Genomic DNA, 21,747 nt, shown 5'->3' with positions numbered 1-21,747 from the left:
AAGGAAAAAACCTCCAAAGCCATTACTGTTCTAAGTTACAAAGTTACTAAGTAACACCAAATTCCTTTCAACACTCAACAATAAACATTCGACAAAAAAAGTTAGCTACAAGAGTACATCACTGCTAGGTCACCAAATATGTCTTCCTTACAGACTAATGAATTCCACAGGACAAAAAACCCCCAATATTTTGTTTGAGTTTGGTTTAATTTTGGTAAGAAGCCACAGTATGTTTTCTAAAACATCAAGTCTCCTGCCCATTTCCAACTCTTTTTTCACCCAGGAGTATCACCGGGTTCCTACAGAAGTCTCCTACAAAGAAGGCTGCGAAAGCACTCACATTTTACTGATCTGTCCCATTTGCTAGCAAACTAACAACTGATTTAGCAAGTCCTGAGCTACAGAGATACACAGAGCCGCCGCCGCCACAACAGCATCCTTTCTGTATTTGGAAACCCCAAGCAGATGGCCAAGGTCGGCAAATAAAGTGCATCAGCCAAACTCGAATGCAACCACAGACGATGTGGCAAACGCAAAGGGCAAGAAAGAGTGGCGCAAAAAAAGCAATGCTCGAAAGAAAGGCGGTCAGCCCGATCCGATTACAGCACGATTGATTCCTTTTGCCCCGACCTCTCGCCTTCCATCACCGCTTCTGCCGTGCGTTCGCCTCATCTGAAGAAAACACGTCACGTACGAACTCAGGAAAGCATCCTGCCATCTTACCTCGGCGGCGGTTACGCGGGCAGTCACCACACACGCGAGCGCGGGGGACGGGGGAGATGCGGCGGGAGCGGGAGCAGCAGCAGCAGCAGCAGCGGCAGCGGGGCGGAGCGGAGCGGAGCGGCGCCTGCAGGTACTCGGCGCTATCTATATAGGGCGGGCCCGGCGGCGCAGGCACCGCGCCGTGACTCAGTGAAGCCTCCGCCGGCGCGTCCCACTCCGGCAGCTTCACGTTAAGAGTCCCGCCGTCAGCCTGGGCTCCCCGATGCCTGCGAGAGGCGTTACCACAGGCTGCTTGCTGGCAGCGGCAGGGAAACGCGGGTTTCCCGCAGTGAATCGCCATCGGGATCGCCTTGCCCTGTTGCCGCAGCCTAAGTCTTAATTACTCTCCCCTCGGAGCTGCAAGAACCGGGACTTTTTGACACACTTTTTTTGCCAAAAAAGGCTCGGGTCCCATGCTGGAAGTTCACTTTCTTACCTCCGGGCACCCGGCATCCTTAGCCAGTAGAAAAGCTTGAGAAATTTCTGCTAAATTTCGGCTGCAGCTGCCCAGAGAGTAGAGGTAACATCCCAGGCTCTTCCATGCTGCCATACAGCTGCACAAACGTGTTGCCACGAGAGCTTACGTTAGCTTTTCTGCATGGGAAAAGTTTCCACGATTTCCACATCATTTTCGTCTGCATGACAGAGCAGGTGGGATGGCTACAGGTTTTAACATAGAACTGCGGAACCGAGGTCACGAGTTATTCTTCTAAGCTTTTTAATACTTTTCTGTTCTTTTTAAATAACAGTTATGCCACTACTCATCACTACCAAGTCCCCGAGTTCTCAGGTTAGACTGAATTTAAAACTTTTTTCAGAAAAACCGTATGACTCTATTGCACGCTTTAGTCACCTGTTTTATAAACAATCTCCTGCATCGTCTTCACCTGTCAAAGAATAGGATCAGAGTTCAGAGAACATTTACTATATGTTACAAAAATCATGCTATTTTGCAGTCTCATTATGCAAAACCACCCAGAGTGTCAAACACTTACTCTAAATACATTAATTACTACTGCATATTCCACTAAGGGCATCACTTGGAGGTAGATACTTTTTTTTTTTTTTCTTTTTCTCCCACCCCCAAGGAGATGAAGACTGAAGAACAGATTTCCATTGTTGGTTCATAGCCTTCCTACTAGAACCCACGTGGTCTGGATCCAGTGCTTGCTTACAGATTACATGCCAACATCAGTTTTGTAAGTAATCACAGAACACAATTAATCATTAGTAATATCTACTTAATCATCTGCTTAAAACAAGACGAACAATCTCAAAAGATACATCTATAAAGCCTCTATTCTCAAATCCATGCTTAGTCCACAGAGGTGATCAGTGGTATCACTTGAATTTTCTACAATGTGGACAGCAAGAAGAAGTGTACAAACATGCTGTCTTTTATCTCACTACTATTAAACATCCTGGACAATGGTTAAGAGATTTTAGGGCAGCTGAAAGTAAGGGTGCTCCTCTTTCTTCTTTTCACTCTACTTTCCAATCAATGTGTATTATAGTCCAGCTCTGCATGTCTGGAATCTCTTGGGTTTATACAAGAACATAATCATAACTATTTTCCTCCAACTGGTATGAACCCCCAAGATGAGCAAGACCTGTACTTGAGAAATTTCATTCTACAGTGGACGATGCAGAAGAAGGTGGCACCGAAACTTCCCCTGCTTACTCAAGCCCCTTCACCCCTTTTCACCACCCAGCCCTCTTTAGGACTCAGAACTCACTCCACATCACTCGATTGCTCCAGAACGTAATAGGGAGAACAGAAGAATGCTGCTAGAACACAGAGTGACATGCCAGATCCTGGCAGCGAGAAGACTGGCACTGCACTAGCACTCTGTTTCCAGTTCGGGTACATGACTATGGGGAAGAAGCATGGTAGCTCATACACATAGTATTAAGACAGTACAAAGATAAATAGGATATCACTCACCACTAATCAGGTCTCGATATGATTTTGGGTAAGTATGCTGGTTGAGGATAGCATTTTATCTAACAAGCAGAACACAGTTAAGTCAGTAATAGCTGCAGATAATCTAACACACACAACAAAGAATGGACTGATGTACAGTAGGAAAAGCCAATTATAGAAAAACTGTACCCGGACTTCACATCTCCTAACTGCACCTTCTCCTTTATATACGATTGTAACAGAGTGAGTTAATATTGCAATAAAGACAACTGAGTTCTCTGACATTTTCTTCTGTCACAGCTCTTACATTGCACATATTTTGCACACATGTTCCAAGAATTTTGGAGAAGAATTTTATGTCTATGCCTGTATGCTGATGTTCACTTTATGGGGGTAGAAGATGAAAGCAAAAAGATAGCTTGTGCACATCAGCTCAGTTCAAGACACTTGCTTTGCTGTGACTCCACAAGCATACTGAGCATGGAAAGTGAATATGAAGCTCAACTTCTGGGAACCAAACATGAGGCACAATGTGAGATAAAGATCCAAAGAGAAAGGAAACAAAACCATATGCTTAACTGAAAACTTAATATGATCTGTGATTCTTTCTTGTAAACAACTTTGCCTATCATTCCAGCTCCAGGAACACTTGTTTCTAGTTTAAGGAGTTTCCAACTATATGTACAGCATGACTAGTGAACTAAAATGAGGGAAAATAATTTACACGTAAAAAGACAATTGCATACAACTCCAATGAAGTCCTAATATTTAAATGAAATATTTAAAATGTAATGACAATTGTAACAAACAGGTTTTGGAAAAATGCAGTAAAAAACCCCAACAATTAATTTCTGTGAACTAAAGGAGGTAATGGTAAATGCCATTAGTAAAACAGGCAAACACCAAACTGCCTGAAGTTGTATGAGGGGTTTTTTGCTAGCATTCTTTCAAACTTTGAGAATCTTCACAAAATGAAGATTCACTTTTTATACCACCCTGTAAATAAAATGAAATTAAGATTGCTTAAAGTACTAAAATTAAAAAGGGTGACTTCAGAAAAAAAAAAAAAAAAGCTGAAAATGCAGAGACAAAACCTTATACAATGTAATTACATCCTCAGCAATCTGAGAGAAAACAAATTAAGCTAAAACAACGCAATGGACTTCTTGGGATAGTCTGTCAAGTTCTTAAACTACTACAGAATAATTTGTAGTATTTAAGTGCAACCTTTTTTCTTGCAGTGTATCTTCCGTGGAGGAAGTATATTTTAATAGAGTGTACATACATTGTCATCCACAACAGCTAGTTTCCAGGTGCTACTATACTACAACTAACTACACACTTCTATTTCCTTTCTTCTGTTTGTCTACTTGGTTTTTCTGCATTACAATATGCAAAATTTTAGCATCCTAGCTGGTGAATAACAAAGACATTAAAAGCTACACTGGAAGGTGGAATTCTGATCATGCTAGTTAAGACCAGATCTCTCAAATTCTTTAAATCAAAACAGGATGTCTTTCAAAAAGAAAACAAATAAACAAACAAAACCCCTAAAAAATTCTGAGGCCTAGGAAGAAGTTGTGATTGAGATTCAAATGGTGTTTTCTTCATGGGGGAAACATATGACATGAGATTCTTTTGGTCTTAAAAACTGCAAATTAATTCAGGAATATAGGCATGCTCTTAAATCAACCCAAATAGTATTCGGCTAGCCACAATGGAGCTTTGCATCATATTACAGTTCAAACATCGTTAAGCTCAGATGGGAATGGCAGTAACATAGACACTGAAGGACTAGAAGAGGGAACTGAAAGAGTTTACAAGCTTGCAAACTGATTCATATGCAGCTGACTGAAGTCAGTGATTTATGGAGTCAAATTCAGCAACCTCCCTGTTTTTCTTACATAAAGGAAGTGCATCCCATTTACACTAGCTGTGCAAAATGAGCTTTGACATGCCAACTATTGTGGATTTTCAAATTTTTATTTTAAACAAAAAAACCTCCATAAAATTACATCCCCTCCCATGCTGTACTTGACAACATTTAAAAGCTTTGAATGTGGATTACTAAGCCAGGAACAGGACACTGATTTTCTTGGAATGCATGAGAGTTTGAGATTTTTTTAAAAGGCCAGAATGCAAAGTTAGGTTTTCCTAAAAACAAAAGGGACTAACTATACCTCTGAAATGGCAATTGCCAAACATGTACCAGTCTAAAGCACTTAGCACTATTTCAAAATTTTCTTGAATCCCGTATTACAAGCATCCAGTACTACCCAACTTTGCTGGTGTTGGCAGACACTGAGGTTGTAACTGTAAATTGCTTTGTTTGGTATTATTTCCTGTTGGTGAAATTCGCGATGTCTGAACTAGGAGTACCAAGTTGTTTGTGGCTTTTGTTTTTCTCAGCAATTCTGGAAAATAAAGGATCACATTTGTTACAAGAAAGATTATTTAAGCAAACATTTCCCATCACTTTCAATTCTGCCAATACACACCATCAAAGTTATGTGTTTTACAGAGAGGAAACCATAGCTAGAGCCAACATTTGAAAACAAATCATACTGCAAAGTCTCTGATCTATTAAAACATGATTCAATAAAAATGACATGAAAAGAGGACCTTTATCCAAACTTCTAATTATACATTGAGGAAAACAAAAATCAGAAGTTTCTATTGCTGAGACAATTTTCATGAGAAGGCAATTACCATTTTAATGGACATATATGTATACACACATGCATGTGTATATACGTGGTGGTAAAGTGACTCATGCTTAAGTCGTCTTTGTTACAGTACTAATTACTTCACCTTTTGGACTAAAATAGAAAAGGTCTTCAGGGTACAAAATTGTTTAAATGATATTGATTAGATTTACTGTGTAATCCCTGTAACGGCATGGAGAAAAAACATGGATGTACTATAATGGGCACTTTCTAACAAGGAACCAGAACAGTGACGGTTGAACAACAAGCATATAGAGAAGTCAAGTATCCCAATGGCTTCCTTAAAGTACCTAGATACTTCAGTACCCACATTCTTAGTCTGTTTTGACCATGAGTAATCCAAGAGAATTTCCTGGCCTGCACAACTACTGGTACAGCAATGTGTATGAGCTCTGGAAACAGCTACATTAAATATAACAAAATAGAACCTGGAAAACACTTCACTCCTCAGACTCAAAAGGATTTTGACCCATGTTGAACTGCCAGTTTCACTAACACCACACAGGAGAACTGTTTTTTCAGTTTTTGTCCAATTCCTTTTCTCTCCCAACCTTTGCATTTGGCTTTGACCTGTATTCGTTTCCCAACTCTTGCAGCTTTTCCTTGCACTTTCATTCTCCCTCACTCTACTATTCTTCTCAGATTCTCTATTTTTTATTAATGAAACAAACTATGAAGATACCTGTAATTTTCTTCTGTTTCAATCAACATATCCAGATCAAGAGCAAAATAACCTTGCCAAAATACCTCTCTGGTATTGTATCTATGGTTTCTTCTTTACTTTATAGTAAAATTGGCATAACCCTCTTCAGCTGTGATATTGAAGTCACATTTGCAAGCATCACTATGGATCTATGACAGGTCTACCTACACTTCAGATGCTTAAATTGTTAGGAAGCTCATATAAAGTCACAGGTAGTTACAGCAATTCAAATGCCACCTGTAAGTCCTTCCCAGTTCCCAACTCAAATCTCAACACTACATTCTCTTTAATACTCCTGATACAGTAATAGTGAGTGTGTTGTATCTTTCAATTATGTACACTTTAGTAACTTACAGCTGCTGTAATTGGGAGGCCTGTCAGGAAGATAAAGAAGCTGTTTCTTCTGAGTCAGGCTTCTCCACAACACTTAAAATGTTTTTCAGTAGCTGTTTATGAGCTGATCTGGTCACAATTTCAAGATCAAGGCATAACTAACTTTCTTTCATCAGGATGTCAAGCTCATAGTGCATGTAATTGTTTGCTCTAAAGGCTGTGAATTTAGGAGATGTTCTGTTGCTAACGTTTTGAAACCAGAGCAAACCAGGCCAGTATGTTAAACGTTACTGCTGAAGTGTGTGCCCACAGCTATTTAGTTTTCTCTGTTCTAGCTTTCACACAGTCAGCAGAGATCACAGCTGCTCCTTCATCTACTGAATGTTTCTGTTGTGTTGATTCTTCCTGCTCTGAGTAAATCTGAAGTGAAAAGGTGAATGGTGTTCTGTGTCTTTTCCTGCCAGGAATAAAACCTTTTAAATTCAGCCCATGTAAGTAGGAAAAAAAAAAAAAAAGGTCCCAAGACACCGGGGATTAGGATGGCAGGGTATGAATTCCATACCTATGTTTAAAACAGTAGCTTACTTGCATTTCTGATATCACGGAATACTTTTCCACCAAGTCATTTTGTTATGAAATGCTCTTCTATCAGAATTGTCAGGATGTTTTTCTTAGTACTAATTTTCTTTCTTTTCTCTCTTTCTGTGCTACTGTTCTCAACTGCAAAGACAGCTCGGAATCTCAGGGGTGCATGTGTACCCTTTCTAGATGCATTTCTAAGTTTTCATTAGAACACTGCAGTTGACAAAAATTTGTAACGTGTTTTTGTAATGCTTGAAATTATCTACAATGGGATTTTTTTTTTCCCCTGGCAGAGGAAGACTCATTTATCTTCAGGCTGCTAACCAACGGGGCTGCCAAAGACCCCTCCTTTATAAACAAAACTCTATAAAGAGCTTTCAGAAACATGAGAAAATATGGCAAACACAGCTTGAGTTCTTCAGCTTTGCTGGCAGAAGATTATAGAAGGATAACGACAAGTTCGTGAGCCTTGATCCCCTGCATCTACCACTTCGCTGTTCACAACAGAAAGCAGCTTCCTGCAGAAAGACTGCTTCCCCAGCTTCCCCGCCATCTCCCCCCCGCTCCTATTCTGAAATCCTCCAGCTCCAACTTCCTTATTTGGTTGCCGGGTCTGTTCTTTGTCTGGCTGAACCCCCCCTCCCCGGGCCGCGCCGCCCCCGGCTGGGCCGCGGCCCGGCTCCAGCGGGCCACCCCGCCCGGCCCCCGGGCGAGCAGCGGCAGCCGCCGGCCGCGGCCATGCCCATGTAAGGAGCACCTTCTCCGGGCGCCGGCGGGGCGGGGCGGCCCCGGCCCCGGCCCCGGCCCCCGCCCCGGCCGAGTCCTCCTCACACGGCCGCCCTCGGGCAGCCGGGCTTTCTCCGGGACGCGGCGGCCGGGATCCTCTCGAGAACCGCCGACACACCGTTGTCTCCGGTTCCTCCGCTCGTCCCCCTCCAGCAGCCTCACCTTTACACGCGCAAAGCCGTGGTGGGCGTCCCGAGTGGGATCACTTTTTAAGCTGCCGTGGCAGCGTGCGCAAGCCGCTGGCAACGAGACAAAGGAAACCGAAGTTATAAAGTTCCAGTGTAAAAACTCACGGATTCTTGTCATGTTTTTCATTGTTCTTCAGAGCAGGTTACGGCCTGTCCTTTGGGGATTTAACTGGTGCTTTCTGCAGAGCAAAAGGAATCTCTCAACAGTGCTACCCATTTGTTTAAAAGTGCCCATTCTGACATGCTACATGAAGAAAGCAAGCGAGACCAGGTTTACTCTCAAAATATCCCGAAACTCTTTTAAGCAGTATTATAAAGAGCGGCCTACCTGCAGGAAGTCGGTGTAAACTCGCTAGCAGAACACTCCCTACTGTTATGACTGTTGCTTGATACTCAGTTTTAGTAGCGCATCAGGTACTTCGTGAGAAAGAATTTACAGTCTAAATGTACATGTATATGTAAGACCAACAGCAAGCAAGGAAGAACACTTAAATAAAAGAATTAGCCCTGCTGGTCATTTTTTGTTCACATCTTTTAAATTTACTCTTTTTTGAAGTGGAATATCACAGGCATTTATGTGATAGTCATTTTTTAAATTAATACCAAGGAATCCTGCAGGAATTGATTTCTTTCTTTAAATTCAAATGTGAAAATGATAACAGTTCAGGAGAATATATAGTGAGTATATCCACAGTGACAACTGAAGCAAGCAAAGTTAGTATGCAGAGATATCTCTATCTGGCTAAGGAAATTATTGAGCTGTGACTCCTTAAAAGGAATACCCTTCACGAAGTAACCATTCAAAATTAGTAAAAGTCTTATGAGACAGTCCTCTCCAAGGCAGCGTGACAAGAAACAGTATTTTGCAACAAATTAAAGAAGAAGTTGTAGCTAAACTTCTGACTTTCTAATTCTGTTTGGGATTCTGGAAGCATTCCCGTATTTCTCAATATGGTTCCTTAGTATTAAGTTGTGAAAAGGAGTCCTTAAGTAATGCTAAAAGTTCCTCCATTATTGCAAGCTCCTGTGGATGTTCGGGTGAAGCAGAAAAAAAGTAGCAGACCGGAATAAAGAGAGCACTGCGTTAAGTCACTGATGTAGAGTGCAATAGTGACTGCTCCTGGGCAAAAGTGCATGAAAAAAAGTAATTAGGGAGAGTGCAAAGGTGCATTTATAACCACCTTCCTATAATGCTCCTTCAGCTGCACCCAACACATTAAGCCAGTTGTATTTTCAGCTCAACAGAAAACCGACTCTGGTATTTTTATATTGCACTCCTGCCCTCAACAGAGGCCCGAACAAGTTTGTTTACTTGTGAGAAACTCTCAAACTACAAAAACTTAAAGAAACAGCTTAATAATAATAGCAGAATAAGAAATATATTGACCACGTCATATTTACATTACATACATAAACTACCATGCTAAAATTCACCTCAGAAAAAAAACCAAACCAACAAACTAAACACGCAAACAACTTACAGCAAAATAAGAAATATATAGGAGCAATTTAGTAGAATTTATGTCCAGAAAAATCTCCTGGTTTCAAGTTATCTGTTTTGAGATGAATGTAATTAAAACATTCATAACTGACAAAGAAAATGCTAAAATTAAAATCCAAAATACAGAAATGCTTTAAGAATAAATTAAACAAAAGTCATAAGGACATATGATTGTCAAATAGTAATTTAAAACTAAATGGGATATCTCCTGGAGCTCACCCTCCCCACTGCTGAAGGCTGCAGCAGTACTGGTTTATTTCAGAACAGCTCCATCATCTCCAGCAGGTGTTCAGGCTACTGACAAATAACTCTCTGCTGATTCTGCAAACAATTTACTGTCCAGGCCTCGTCATCTGACATCAGTTCTTCTGAATGGAACGAATGACACCATAACAGATATGTTCAGGGTAGAAGGACATATCCTTCAACCTCTGAGATGCTGTTCTGTGTTTGCTCTTTTGGTTTTGTGCCATATTTCCCTTCTGCAAATAAGAGTATGTCTCTGCTGAATGAGGAACTCACAATGCTCTCAAGAAAGCTATCTAAAAACGTAGATAAATGCATATAAAGCTTAGGCCTCTACCCTTGCAGAACAGATGACCTCCCAGAGATCTGGAAGTTACTACTCAACTGACTTTCAATGACAATTCCAGACCCCTCTCCGGCTGGTCAAACAGGTTTCAAAGTACAGGTTTTCTCTCTCTAAATACTTCACATAGTTAAATTGCTACCACTGACCCCAGTGGCAATCTTTCAGCAAGTAGAGCATATGTGCTCCCCATGCCATCTTCTCATTCTGGTAGCTGCCAATTCGTGCTTGTACAATTGAATCCTTCCTTCTCCTCCCGCAGTGAACCCACTCACTCAGACTACTCCACTGCACACAGTAAATCAACAGTTGCAACTAGACTGAGCTGTAGCAGTGTCTTTCTCACGGGCTTGAAGCGTTGCCCTCAGAGAACCGCACTGTATGCTCTGCCACCTGCACTTCTGCCAGAGTGTACTCGTGCTGTCCAGCCCCACAACAATGTTATGGCAGTTTTATAAAGTCAAAAAATAGAAGGCTCTGCAGAAGCAGTGGAATAGAAATGTGCCAGGAAATATCACATCATTAACCTGATGGGCCCAAGTAGTTTTGTCATCTGACTATGAAGGTATTAGGTACCGGTGCACAGCCATTTATCAAGTTTAGAGTACCGGCAACAACTGTTTCAACCTGCTGCTGGAGAACACTGAATTCATAAGCTACAAAATCCCTTACTATTATTAAAGGAATTATGAAAACAATCAAAAAACCTCAGCATTTTATCAGTAAAATAAAATTGTAATAAAAATTAAGAATACTGCCATTGTAACATATGTGCCAAAATATTTACAAATATTGTAAAGCATATTCAATAACACAATCATATTTCTCAGACTTAACATATTCTGGATGTATAGATACACCTACTACTAATAATATATTTTAATCCAGAACTTGAACAAATCTCCTGCCAAAGTATGAGAATATACACTGACTTAACTGATAAAAAGAATTCTTTACAGATCTGCTACCCAAACACCTGAAAGCTGAACACCATTTTTTTGTTATTTGTTTGGAGGAAGTGGGCTTTGTTTTGTTTTTTTAAAACATAAGTGATCTGGAAAAAGAGGCATATATGTTGAACAGTGCCAGGCTCAGCGCAGTTCTGTGTGGAATTCAACTGGTTATCATCTCCTGCTCTTTTGAGAAATGACAGTTTACTTCCATTTTTGGTTACTTTCTTTTAAACACTTAGTTTTATTTGGGCAAGAAGATCTATTTTGTCAAGCCTTTATCCCCTGGCTACTTAGTTTCTTCAGAAGCCTTTCAAAATGGACTTTGTTGAAAACCTTTGGAAATCCAGTGGACTGTATCAACTAGACTTCACTCATGCACATGGTGCTTATTGGTTCTTTCAAATAGTTTGAGTAGATTTGTGAGGTGCTACTTCTATTTACAAAATTTGTTTTTCATTCCCAAATGTCACATTATGTTCATGATCTTAATATTCTAATTTCAAAGTATCATCCCAAATGGTTTTGGCCAATATATAATCTGTAGGCTTAATACATTTTTCTTTTTCTAAACATTTTAGATACTCTTGAAAGAAACACCTGCCCACATTGAAACCAAGGTAGTACTGCTTGCTGCAAATTTCTCCCAGAACTTTCATGGAAAGACACGGAATGCACACATGCAAATATATAGGTACGTGTAGGCAGCCACACAGACACAGGCAAAGAACGGTTATTTCCCAGTTTAAAATTAATCTGCACAGTTTAGCTGACCATTAAAACATGTTTGCATGGAATCACAAGAAAGATAGAGACAAGACATTTCTATCTTGGCATTTTCACCATAAGAAAAACAGACAGCTGATACTAAAAAGAACTGCATCGTGCGCTACATGCCTGAACTTACGGCGTAGCATCAAATATTTAAACATAACTGTGCAGAAAGGCTTTTCATGATGCTGTAACTATCCTATCTAAAAACCATATTTTTTCCCAAGTATCACAGATTTTTGTCAACTAAATATAAGTGGGGCTCTAAAAGAAATGCCATCTTCTACTGAAACCAACGACATTTGCTTAATATCAAGACTTTGGGCAACAATATTTAATTACTACGCATAAATTTATTGTTGGAATCAAATTCTCATTTAATCTTAATGCATGCTTTTCTGATTAAAGACCCATGTGAGCAACATTAACTATATATATATATATATCTATATATCTTTATCTCTGAATGAAAACCATGTGCATTCATATCAAAATAGTATTGCCAGAACTTTCAGTGCAGAAGTACTAAAACATACCCTGGGGGAAACCTGGATGAAAGCTACTCTGAAATATAATGCAGTTATGAGTGGTTAAAAGTCATACATTTGACTTATATTTACAGCAGCAGCCAAAGACAATGCTCATGTATGAGAGAGTTGGGCACAAATTCATGGGAATAAGAAGTACTATTCTCCGTATGTATAGTTGACTTACCCCATTGTATTGTATTTAGATCTGGAAAACATTTGCCAACATGTTATTGTCAAAATGGAGGAAGTACACAGAATGACAGCAAAAATTGCTGTCAATTGCAAGTAGATGACCACTTTCCAGTCTGGTTTTAGAGGGAAATATATGCCGCATGACTTTGTTAAATGGTAACTAGTGATACCTGCAAGTGGTAAATAGTAAATAAGCACAGACTACAGTGAGGAGCAGCAGAATGAAATTAAGAAATGACAAATTGAAGCTGAGTATAACAGAAAACTTGGCAGCATTATTCCATAGTTCAACTCATCTCAGCCTGTTGGGCAAAAGAAAAGATCCACAGATGACACAGTGCTACACAGAGAATAAAGCAGCACTGTAATAAAATTAACTCAGCAATACAATATTATTTTTATATAGCTCTCTTGGTGCACTGTGCTAGTAAGATCTTCTTCCTTTGTAGGGGTCATGTTTATTGGATGCTCAGGAGAAGAATAGAACCTTTGAGCAATCAAAACCCACTATAACGTATAACAAAAAGACATGCATCGTGAAGTCTGGGACTGTCAAAGCACAACATGTTACAGACTTAATTTTGTCCTTTAGAAACCAGGTTTCTTCTTCCTAGACATTACAACATATTCAAAGAAAAAAAAAAACAAACTTCAATAGTAATTTGCAATAACTGTTCTTATGGGTAACGTACTCCTAGTGAGAGTTCAGAATGACTTAGTGTGAAGACTTGTGGACATGATTTTTATGCTCTGTTTACATTTTCTGGGAGCTTAAGAGAAAACAGTCTGAAATAAGCTGCAGCTAACATGCTACAGGAAATGAAGGAAGAGAACCAGACTTCTCAAGAAAGACTTACATTTATATGATAGCGATGGCTATGTTTTGGCTTAGAAAAAGGAATGTAATTGTTATAAAATACACAGAAAAGCTGTTGACTGGTGCTTCTCCTTACTTAGTGGATCATTAACCACTCCAACACTGTACATTGTATCAAAATGCTTTTTAAGAGAACTCTTTCACCATTGTATGGTACTTTGTTTACAGACCAAAACTTCTTACATCAGCAAGCCCTCTCCCTCTATGGCAAGTGAAGAGACACTAAACCAGCACAACCCTCACCTATGCCAAAGGTGTTGGTGTGAAACCTACCAGAGCGTTTTCCATGGTTACAGGAGAAAGCGTTCAGTTTGTCAGGAAGTAGTAATATGCTCTTCAAAGCATAGCATCTCTTTTACTAAAGATATCCACAGCACATTGCTAGAAGAACCTGCAATCAGCTGCTTACAGCTTTGCAAAACTTTCATTTGTGCTGAAATAATCCATGGCAAACATCTGATCAGAATATTTTTCTTATCTTTTTTTTATTTTTTTAAGTTTTATACAAAGAAGTGTTAGGTGCCTTTGAAATTAAAGTTCTGAAGTTGAAATTAATAAAAGGGGAATGTGCTTCTTACATTTTAAGGGTGTTCTAGCACATGAACACTTCTGTAGAGAACCAATTTATTTGGCAGAGGATCTTACTAGTGCCAGAAATAAGTTTTTTCTCTACAGTAAACTATGCCTATATTTGGCTAGATCATGAGCTCTTTTATTTAAAATTAAACAAACAAACCCCCTTCCTACCAAAAAAATCAGCTTTGCACATGCTCAGTATGACATCAGAAATTCCAGCCAGATTTTTTCCAGTAGGTCAGAAATCCATGGATCATACACGTAGGATGGTCTACGCTAGACTCTGGACTGTTACTGGCTTAGCAGGAGTTTCCTAGAAATCCTGTTCTGAATCACAGACATAAGGCATGAGAACTGAAAGCAAGTAGTTTGTCTCGTCTGCATTCCCAACATTTGCTCAAGATGATGTCAGGGCAACTGGATGAGATTCTGTATGAAGGTGAGAGGGTAGAGATTAAAGGGAATCATAGGAGACTATAACACTAACTTCTTGTGCTTGACATTATAAACTTCTTTGAATGTAATTTTTTGTGATATGTCTGGGTAGAAATGGATGAACAAATTTATCCAAATTAGTTTTAACTTCAGTTTTCACCCAGTCTTACATGCTCAACTTCCACAGAAATCCTTTGAGAGAGTTTGCACCATACATCTCTTTCTGGGCTTCTTACCACTATTTTTGGGAAGCATTGAGTTTTGCATACATCAGCTATTCAGCTGAGATGAAAATAAACTGCAAAGGAATATGGTATCATAAAACTTCATTTCCAGAAAGAAAGCACTGTTAAGACAAACTTGTTTATACTGCAGTAAGCCTGAATATTAAAATGCTACATTTCATTCAACCAGGATTATTGGAACAGTTTCTAAAATCTGTGAAGTGTCATATATGACTGCATGTTTTGATGCCTCCCTGAGATGTATATGACCTCTTACTCTAAATTACTTCACAGCTATCACTACATTTTTGCTATTTAATTTCCAGTGAATGTTGGTTTGGGTTTTGTTTTGTTTTTTTTTTTTCATTTTTTTTCATTACCTTGACAAGAACCAGTAAAAAGATTGTACCATACATTAAACATAGATTAAAACAAAACTTCTGCTGCTTCATCTTGAGTTTGGGTTAAAACTTTACGCCTCTCCCTATGCAATTCTATTAAAAACATAGTGGTTTTCACTTTAAACTCAGTTAAAACATGTAATAAAATGTCCACACTTCTGTTGTAGGACAGAAATACCAATCCACAGATATCAAGAAGATTCTGAAGTATTCTCCAGTTCCTTTTCTTCTCTAAAAGCGGATTTTTGATCATTAAAAGTGAAAACTAAATAAAAACAAAACTGGAAGTCTCTTTAAAAACAAAGTTGAACAGGTATCATGGACTGGCCTGTGATAAAATATTCTGAAAAGTCAATGAAGAATTAGATATACAGACTTTCTTAAAAGCATTGAAATTCTAATTATCTGTATACATTTTCGTTAGGTACAACAACTTTGTAAGTATGTGGTTTTCATGGTTTAAAAAGACCATGCTCTGTAAAAATCACAATTTTGATTTCTTTTTGTCTTATATGAATTCTTATGAATGACATTTTGCTTTCACACAGTTGTATTTATCAGTTTTTAAGATCCTACTTGAATTTGTAACTAAGCTTTAAAATTATAAAGGACTAAAAGAATGTGGACTGAGAGGACAGATAACATCTGCTAACTGATGACACATAGGTGCAAACAACCTAACAACAAAAGATACTTTCCCTTTTACAGTTTTAGTTAGGCCATGAAAAGGCCTTTCTCTGGCAAAGCTAAACAACACACAACATTTGTATTCCAGAAGCATGACAAAGACTGTTATGCGAGGTTTTGATTGAGGAGTGCTTCATGGTCAGGGATGCTGTATCTCAACCAAAACTTTTAAAAGTAACAGTTCCTTTGAGACGATACACCAAGGGAGCAGTACTACAGGCCAGTGCCTAGGCAACAATCTATGGGATGCCAAAAGTTTCGTGGACTACTACAAGCACCCATTGTGAAAGCAAGTGCAACAGCAGCAGACAGCGGTTCTGAGGCAGGAAGTTTAATTCGTGGTATTGCCAGCTATGTTGGTGACTGATCATTTGCATATTCACTAATTCTACTCATATCAACAGTATGGATGTTGCCTACTCTGATTAGGAAGGATAACTGCAGAGTCTTTTAAATTTCTTGAAGCAAATTTATCTTCTATCCCAACAATTGCACTTATCCAGAGGAGTTATTTTAAAAGCAGTTCAGCACCATTTATTACATATAGTATGATTAAAAGGGGAAAACAAAACCAAAAACAACCCAAACCCCAAAACAAAAAACAAAACAACAACAAAACCCCCACCACAAAACAAAACAAAGAAAAGAAAAAAAAAAAAAAAGAAAAAATAGCCGCCAAACCCATAGCAAAGGAGGATTTTTCTGTATCGCTACTACAATATGTTCCTGGCTGGAAAAGGACTGCATTGCAGACATACAGTTCCTATCAATAAACTAATACTCACTGACCAAAACTGGACTTCTAAGAGCAAGTTTGGTCTCCTTTTTCCCCATCAGTGGGTGTGCGCCAATAAAGAATGACTGACGATTGTGTATTTTCCCTCAAAATTCTACTATTTGGATTAAAGTAAAAACATAATATACTTCCAGCAAGGCTTTTGCTACAATACTATGTAACACGTATGGTTCATATTTGGAGAAACATAATAACACCTTTTGTTAAAACACAGACCTTATGGTTAATATACAGTAACATGCTGGCTTACAACATTTTATTACGGTTATCTTGAACTTATAGAACCAGCAGAATCTTTCTGGGAAAAAAAACCCAAACAAAACACTAGGAATTCAATAAGGGTGGTGGAGGGGAGGAGAATAAGACTGTTCCCCAATATACTCATTGCCAAATATATTCTTGATTACTTCTTTGCCAAATCCAAAGTAAATCTTTTTCTGGGTTTGGCATAATGAGAACTCCCTATAGGTATCTTGTATAATGGAACACTGTTTATTTTGCTGCAGGGTCTGTTCAGTTTATGGAGAGTCTGTTCTGAAAGAACTACTGTGTTCTTTTTACAGCTTTACACTCTGCCATTCTGTAAAACCTATCTTTCCTTCAGCTGCTTAGGAAGAAAGGAGAGGGTATCTAATTTTCTCTAAGATATTCCACTGTGTTTGTTGAAATTGTTTATATTTAGAATTTTGCTAGAGGATGTTTATGCTAGAAGACTTTGGAAAAATAAGTTGTTTAACATACTGAAATCAGCACTTACAGAAAATACTTTATAACTTGATAGGTATACTGTCAAGACCACTAGCTGAGAGTATCTGGGCCCAGGAAAATACCACTGTCTCTAAACTGAATCAATCTTTCTTGTATAGGAATTTCTAAACCAAACTCCCATTATGATGACCTGTTCAAAGCAACAAACTTAAGTATCTTTCACTGAATATTTATAGACTTATAAAATAAAAGGGCATTCCATCTAACAGTTGTCTATAGCTGTAATGAGATTTTTTTGCATGACTTCTCTCTCTCACTAAATTTACTGCAATACCTATAAATTATTTAAATATTGTATTTTTTATTGTAGAAATATTTTACAAATGTTTTGTTCTTTAAAAATAAAATCACCAAAATCCTTTCCTCAATCAGCCAATGGTTGTAAAATAACCACCCTCTGCAGAATTCATTTACGTAAGTAACTGGGCAGAAAAAGAGAGTGGTCATGGAAAAAAGTTTAGCCATGTTCATTTATAGATAGCTGGGCAAACACTTTGAAGGATGGCTCAATCTCTTCATGACAAGCACCCAGCACTCTTCTAGCCTCACAGGGGAATAGCTCCCAGCTGATGTGTTGTTGCTATGCCAACTTTCTGATACCCCTAAAAAAGGTGGGCATGCTGGAAGATTCAAAGAAGAAAAATTATGGTGGCAGCAGGTTTTACTTCAGCAGTCCTTGCCTAGCCAAGAACCACACAGAACTGCTGCTGTGAAGAAGAATATGAAAAAGCTCATATTTCAATCCCAGGAATTGTTCAAGGGGCTCTAGAGAGAAAGACTCAATATTCAGGTTTGTCCCAAGAGGCTTCTAAATTTCAAGCAGCAGCAACACCACATTAAGAAACTAATCTATGTGTGAGGAGAAGGTGAATACATAAAAATTATAAAATCAGAAGGAAAAGGTTACCTGAGAAAGTACTAAAGATGAAAGTGGTATCAGTCATGTGAAGAATGTGGGAAATTTATTTTGATTGGAAATATGTTCTAGAGTTAAACTATGGTATACAAAATGATATAATTTTTTTAATATTTTATTTATAATGCAAGAAGCAGATTTTAGGTCTTCACTGAGTACATGCAATCTTTATTAGTAGGGAATTAGTGGGGAATGCTGCTGTAAAATAACTGAACAGCAATCCAGATGTAATCCATCTAAAAGTTTCATTACACATGAGGCTGAATTCCCTCAATTTTTGCAGAATCAGTTTTAAGCAGCAGTTCAGCATCTCTAAAAATGGAGCAACTGGGATCAGTTTAGGATAAGCCATGCACAAACATGAACGAATTTCTACCGAGAGATGTCTCAACCATGGCCACTTGATCATCTGTACCGGTGTCTTTTCTCAGGATCCCATAAGGCATATCCCAAAGGGAGGAGCTCCTCAGGCCTTTAACTCTTAGAGAGGTAGTAGAACTGGAGAGGCAAATTCCCCAGTTTGATTATTCTCACTCTGCTACTCAGATTACAACAGGTGTCACCTGTGACTAATTCAGAAGTTTGTCGCAATATACCTTTGCTTCTTCAAAACAAAGTGTGATTTATGTCACAGTACTTAAGAGTATTGTACTTAAAAAAAACCACAAACGTGTTTAAACAACTCCAGAAACAGAAAACGAACCACACCAAAATGAGTCTTACCTTTTCAGTGAATAAAGGAGGAAAGTCTAGCATGGTTACTGACCTCTGAACTATTTGCTGCACACAACCTCCCCTTATCACTGGCTCGCCTTTTCCGCTGGTACACAAGGAAGTCAGCATCTCATTACTATCATGTTACTTTCTTTTCCTTGAATCTTCTGTCTTATGCTTTAAGGATCTTTTGTCCCCCTCAGCCCACCCTAGGGAAAAATATGCAATTCTTTTTTGGACACAGTCAGCTAGGTAATTACACTAGCTCAATTTTATTAGGACCTTCAAAAAGCTGTGCCTGTCTGACTGATTTATTTGCGTCACTATTTACTGGTTTGCTCTTCTAAGAAATACTGTATAGCTCCCTTTACTTAAGTACACATTCCAAAGAATACAACACACAGTGAAGTGAGGAAACAGTCCCATGTATATGTAAAAGGTAATACAGTGTTGGTTTTTTTAATTTCCCAGTAAGCTATGAGAAAAACATGCCTTAAATAATACTGCCAGCAGAATGGTATTATTGATAGTATGGTTTGATACATGGTCTGGGATGTGATTCTCAAAATAAAATAAGCCTGATAAGTCTGATCACTAAATGTACTTTCTTATCATAATTTAATCAGATATCGCCTAGACAGCATCCCCTACATTCTTCAATAAAACAACATATAAGTAAAGGTCTGGACTTTTGAAACAAGGAGCTGCAATTCTAGTCACTGGTCTGGGAGACAAAAAGCCACCAAAACCCAACAGCCACTAAATCACAGCTGAATCATTTCAGACAGAGAACTGGTAAAAGGAAAAAAAAAAAAACCCAACAAACCCAAACAAAAGAAAAAAAAAACAACCCACACTTCAACAAAGCCTGAAAGAATCAACTGGCTTCAGGCCAAGAAATGCTAATGGAACTCATATTAGCTGAGAAGTGAAATAAGTTTCCAAGAAATTGTTTAAGATACTCATTGTACAGGGAAAAAAAAGCGACTCCACTGCACCATTTTCCAAACGCCTGATCTTGCATTCCTTGCACACCCTAATTCCCTTTAAAGTAATTATGAGTTTAGGCTATGTGCCAGGGTTATATAACTATGTCTTTAAAGACAAATGCACAGTAGCACAAAGCAAAAATATATATAAACCCAGGACTAGGAAAAAAAAATAAATCCATAGCTGGACAAACAAAACTAGAAATTTAGAAAGAAAAGTACAATGAAAATAGCTAAAGGTGAGGTACATGTCTAATCTCTTTCTCTAGAACTGGAAAATATTAAGAGGGAGGAAATTCAGAGTAAAGGGGGTGAAATTGGAAAAGTTAAACAGGCTTGTCAAATAACAGAAATATTTGAGTTACATTTCCTAAGCTACTTTAAAAGGGAGTAAACTAACCAAATGCCATCTGAAATTGGCTGTATGCCCACCACTTTGGTTGACTTCAGGGTCAGTAAGGCAGAAGGCAGACATAAGCTAGCATAGCTGAAAAATCAATACAAATACAGATAAAACACATGGAATTTATTATAGAGCAGCTGGAAATGCAAAGAAAGAATTCTGTGGATCTATACCGAAGGTGTAACTTCAAAAAATATTCTCCGAGTATGAAAGTGCTTTACAAAACAAACAACTTTAAGAAGTGAAGTTAGACATAGTCATACTACAGAAAATAGACTGTGCTACTCTGAAAGTCTGGCATAACATTTCTGATTGGTTTAATAATGTTACTTTTCAAATAAGTCCAAGCAGGCTTGCTAATGAAGATCAATAAATCCTTCACATAATAATGTAATACGTGTGACAACATCCATGAAATGGGGAGAAAACAACTGCCCAAAATAAAATGGGAAATTCTAAGCTGTTTCTTTCCCCATTGCTTTTCTTCCAGTATATTATTTTGGTTAAATTTTCAGGTACATTTTCTTGTACTGTGCAAAGTTTTAAAGGATTCCTGGAAAGCTTTCAAGACATTCATGTATGTCAATGTTTTTATTCTGTAGGGAGTCATGTCAGAATCAACACAATAAATGTTACCATGAAGTATTGCTAGTGAGCCATTCCTACAAGAAAGTTTCCTTCTGTACCACTGCACAGAACAGTCAGTCATATTTCATACAGGTTTATATTTCAACAACCCCTTCTCTAAAATACCCTGCACCAAGAGTAACATTTAAAGGACTTTTATTGAAGGTGTACTGAAGCCATCTTCCACACAAAGGATGCAGTTTCACTGTTAGCTTAAGGTGATCTAAATTTGGGCCAACACTGAAAAGGTAGTGATCTGGCTGAAAAACTAAAGTGGGGGTTGGGGGCGGGGGGCTTACTTTTCAACCATATCAGCTATCTAATTCAGCTGGCCATGTGGCTGCATGATTCCTGGTGCCTTCACAGGGGAAGTAGTCATAAGATGGGAGTTGGGAAAGACAGGTTTATGCTTTTTGCAGTAAAATATGGCCCTTGGTGTGGCATGAGCCAGTTAACAAACTACACACTGAAAACAATATGAAGATACTAAATTCTGCCGCATATCTCCTTAGGACACATGTGGTATCTGAGACTGCAGTCGAAGAGAGTCACAAATCATAAACTTTCATACTTAAAAAGACTGGACAAACAATGCATAATGAAAATATCTAAAATGCTTTTTAGAAGAAACTATGGAACTCAATGGATAGCACGTTGACTGAGTAGCAGGTTACAGGTATTTCACTGAGAGGACAGAACTCCACCTAATTAAGAAAGCCAGCTCATTTCTGAATTAGAGTCTGTTTCTCTTACCCTTTTTTCTCTCTGTGTGGATACAAGTTCTCACTGTTCCTACT

At 38.5% G+C, this 21,747-nt stretch overlaps 1 protein-coding gene across 8 annotated transcripts in view; it reads right to left on the bottom strand.

Moving 5' to 3' along the window:
- Positions 1–21,747, bottom strand: part of PALLD (palladin, cytoskeletal associated protein) — a 211,482-nt gene that overhangs the window by 67,021 nt on the left and 122,714 nt on the right. Inside the window, exon 1 of one of the 8 annotated variants that reach the window (XM_052778807.1) lies at positions 1,199–1,217. The exons of 5 other annotated variants lie outside the window; for them this stretch is intronic. In XM_052778807.1, the coding sequence (XP_052634767.1) occupies positions 1,199–1,215 (17 nt within the window). In that variant the 5' untranslated portion in view covers positions 1,216–1,217. Of the gene's footprint in view, positions 1–723; positions 811–1,198; positions 1,218–21,747 lie in introns of those variants that run through there. 2 more of the 8 variants (XM_052778810.1, XM_052778815.1) reach the window with 2 other exon arrangements.

Source organism: Harpia harpyja, chromosome 2 (assembly GCF_026419915.1).
Source record: "Harpia harpyja isolate bHarHar1 chromosome 2, bHarHar1 primary haplotype, whole genome shotgun sequence".
Lineage (NCBI taxonomy): Eukaryota > Metazoa > Chordata > Aves > Accipitriformes > Accipitridae > Harpia > Harpia harpyja.
The sequence above is the reverse complement of the archived record's forward strand: the minus strand, read 5'-3'. Positions and strand labels throughout refer to the sequence as shown.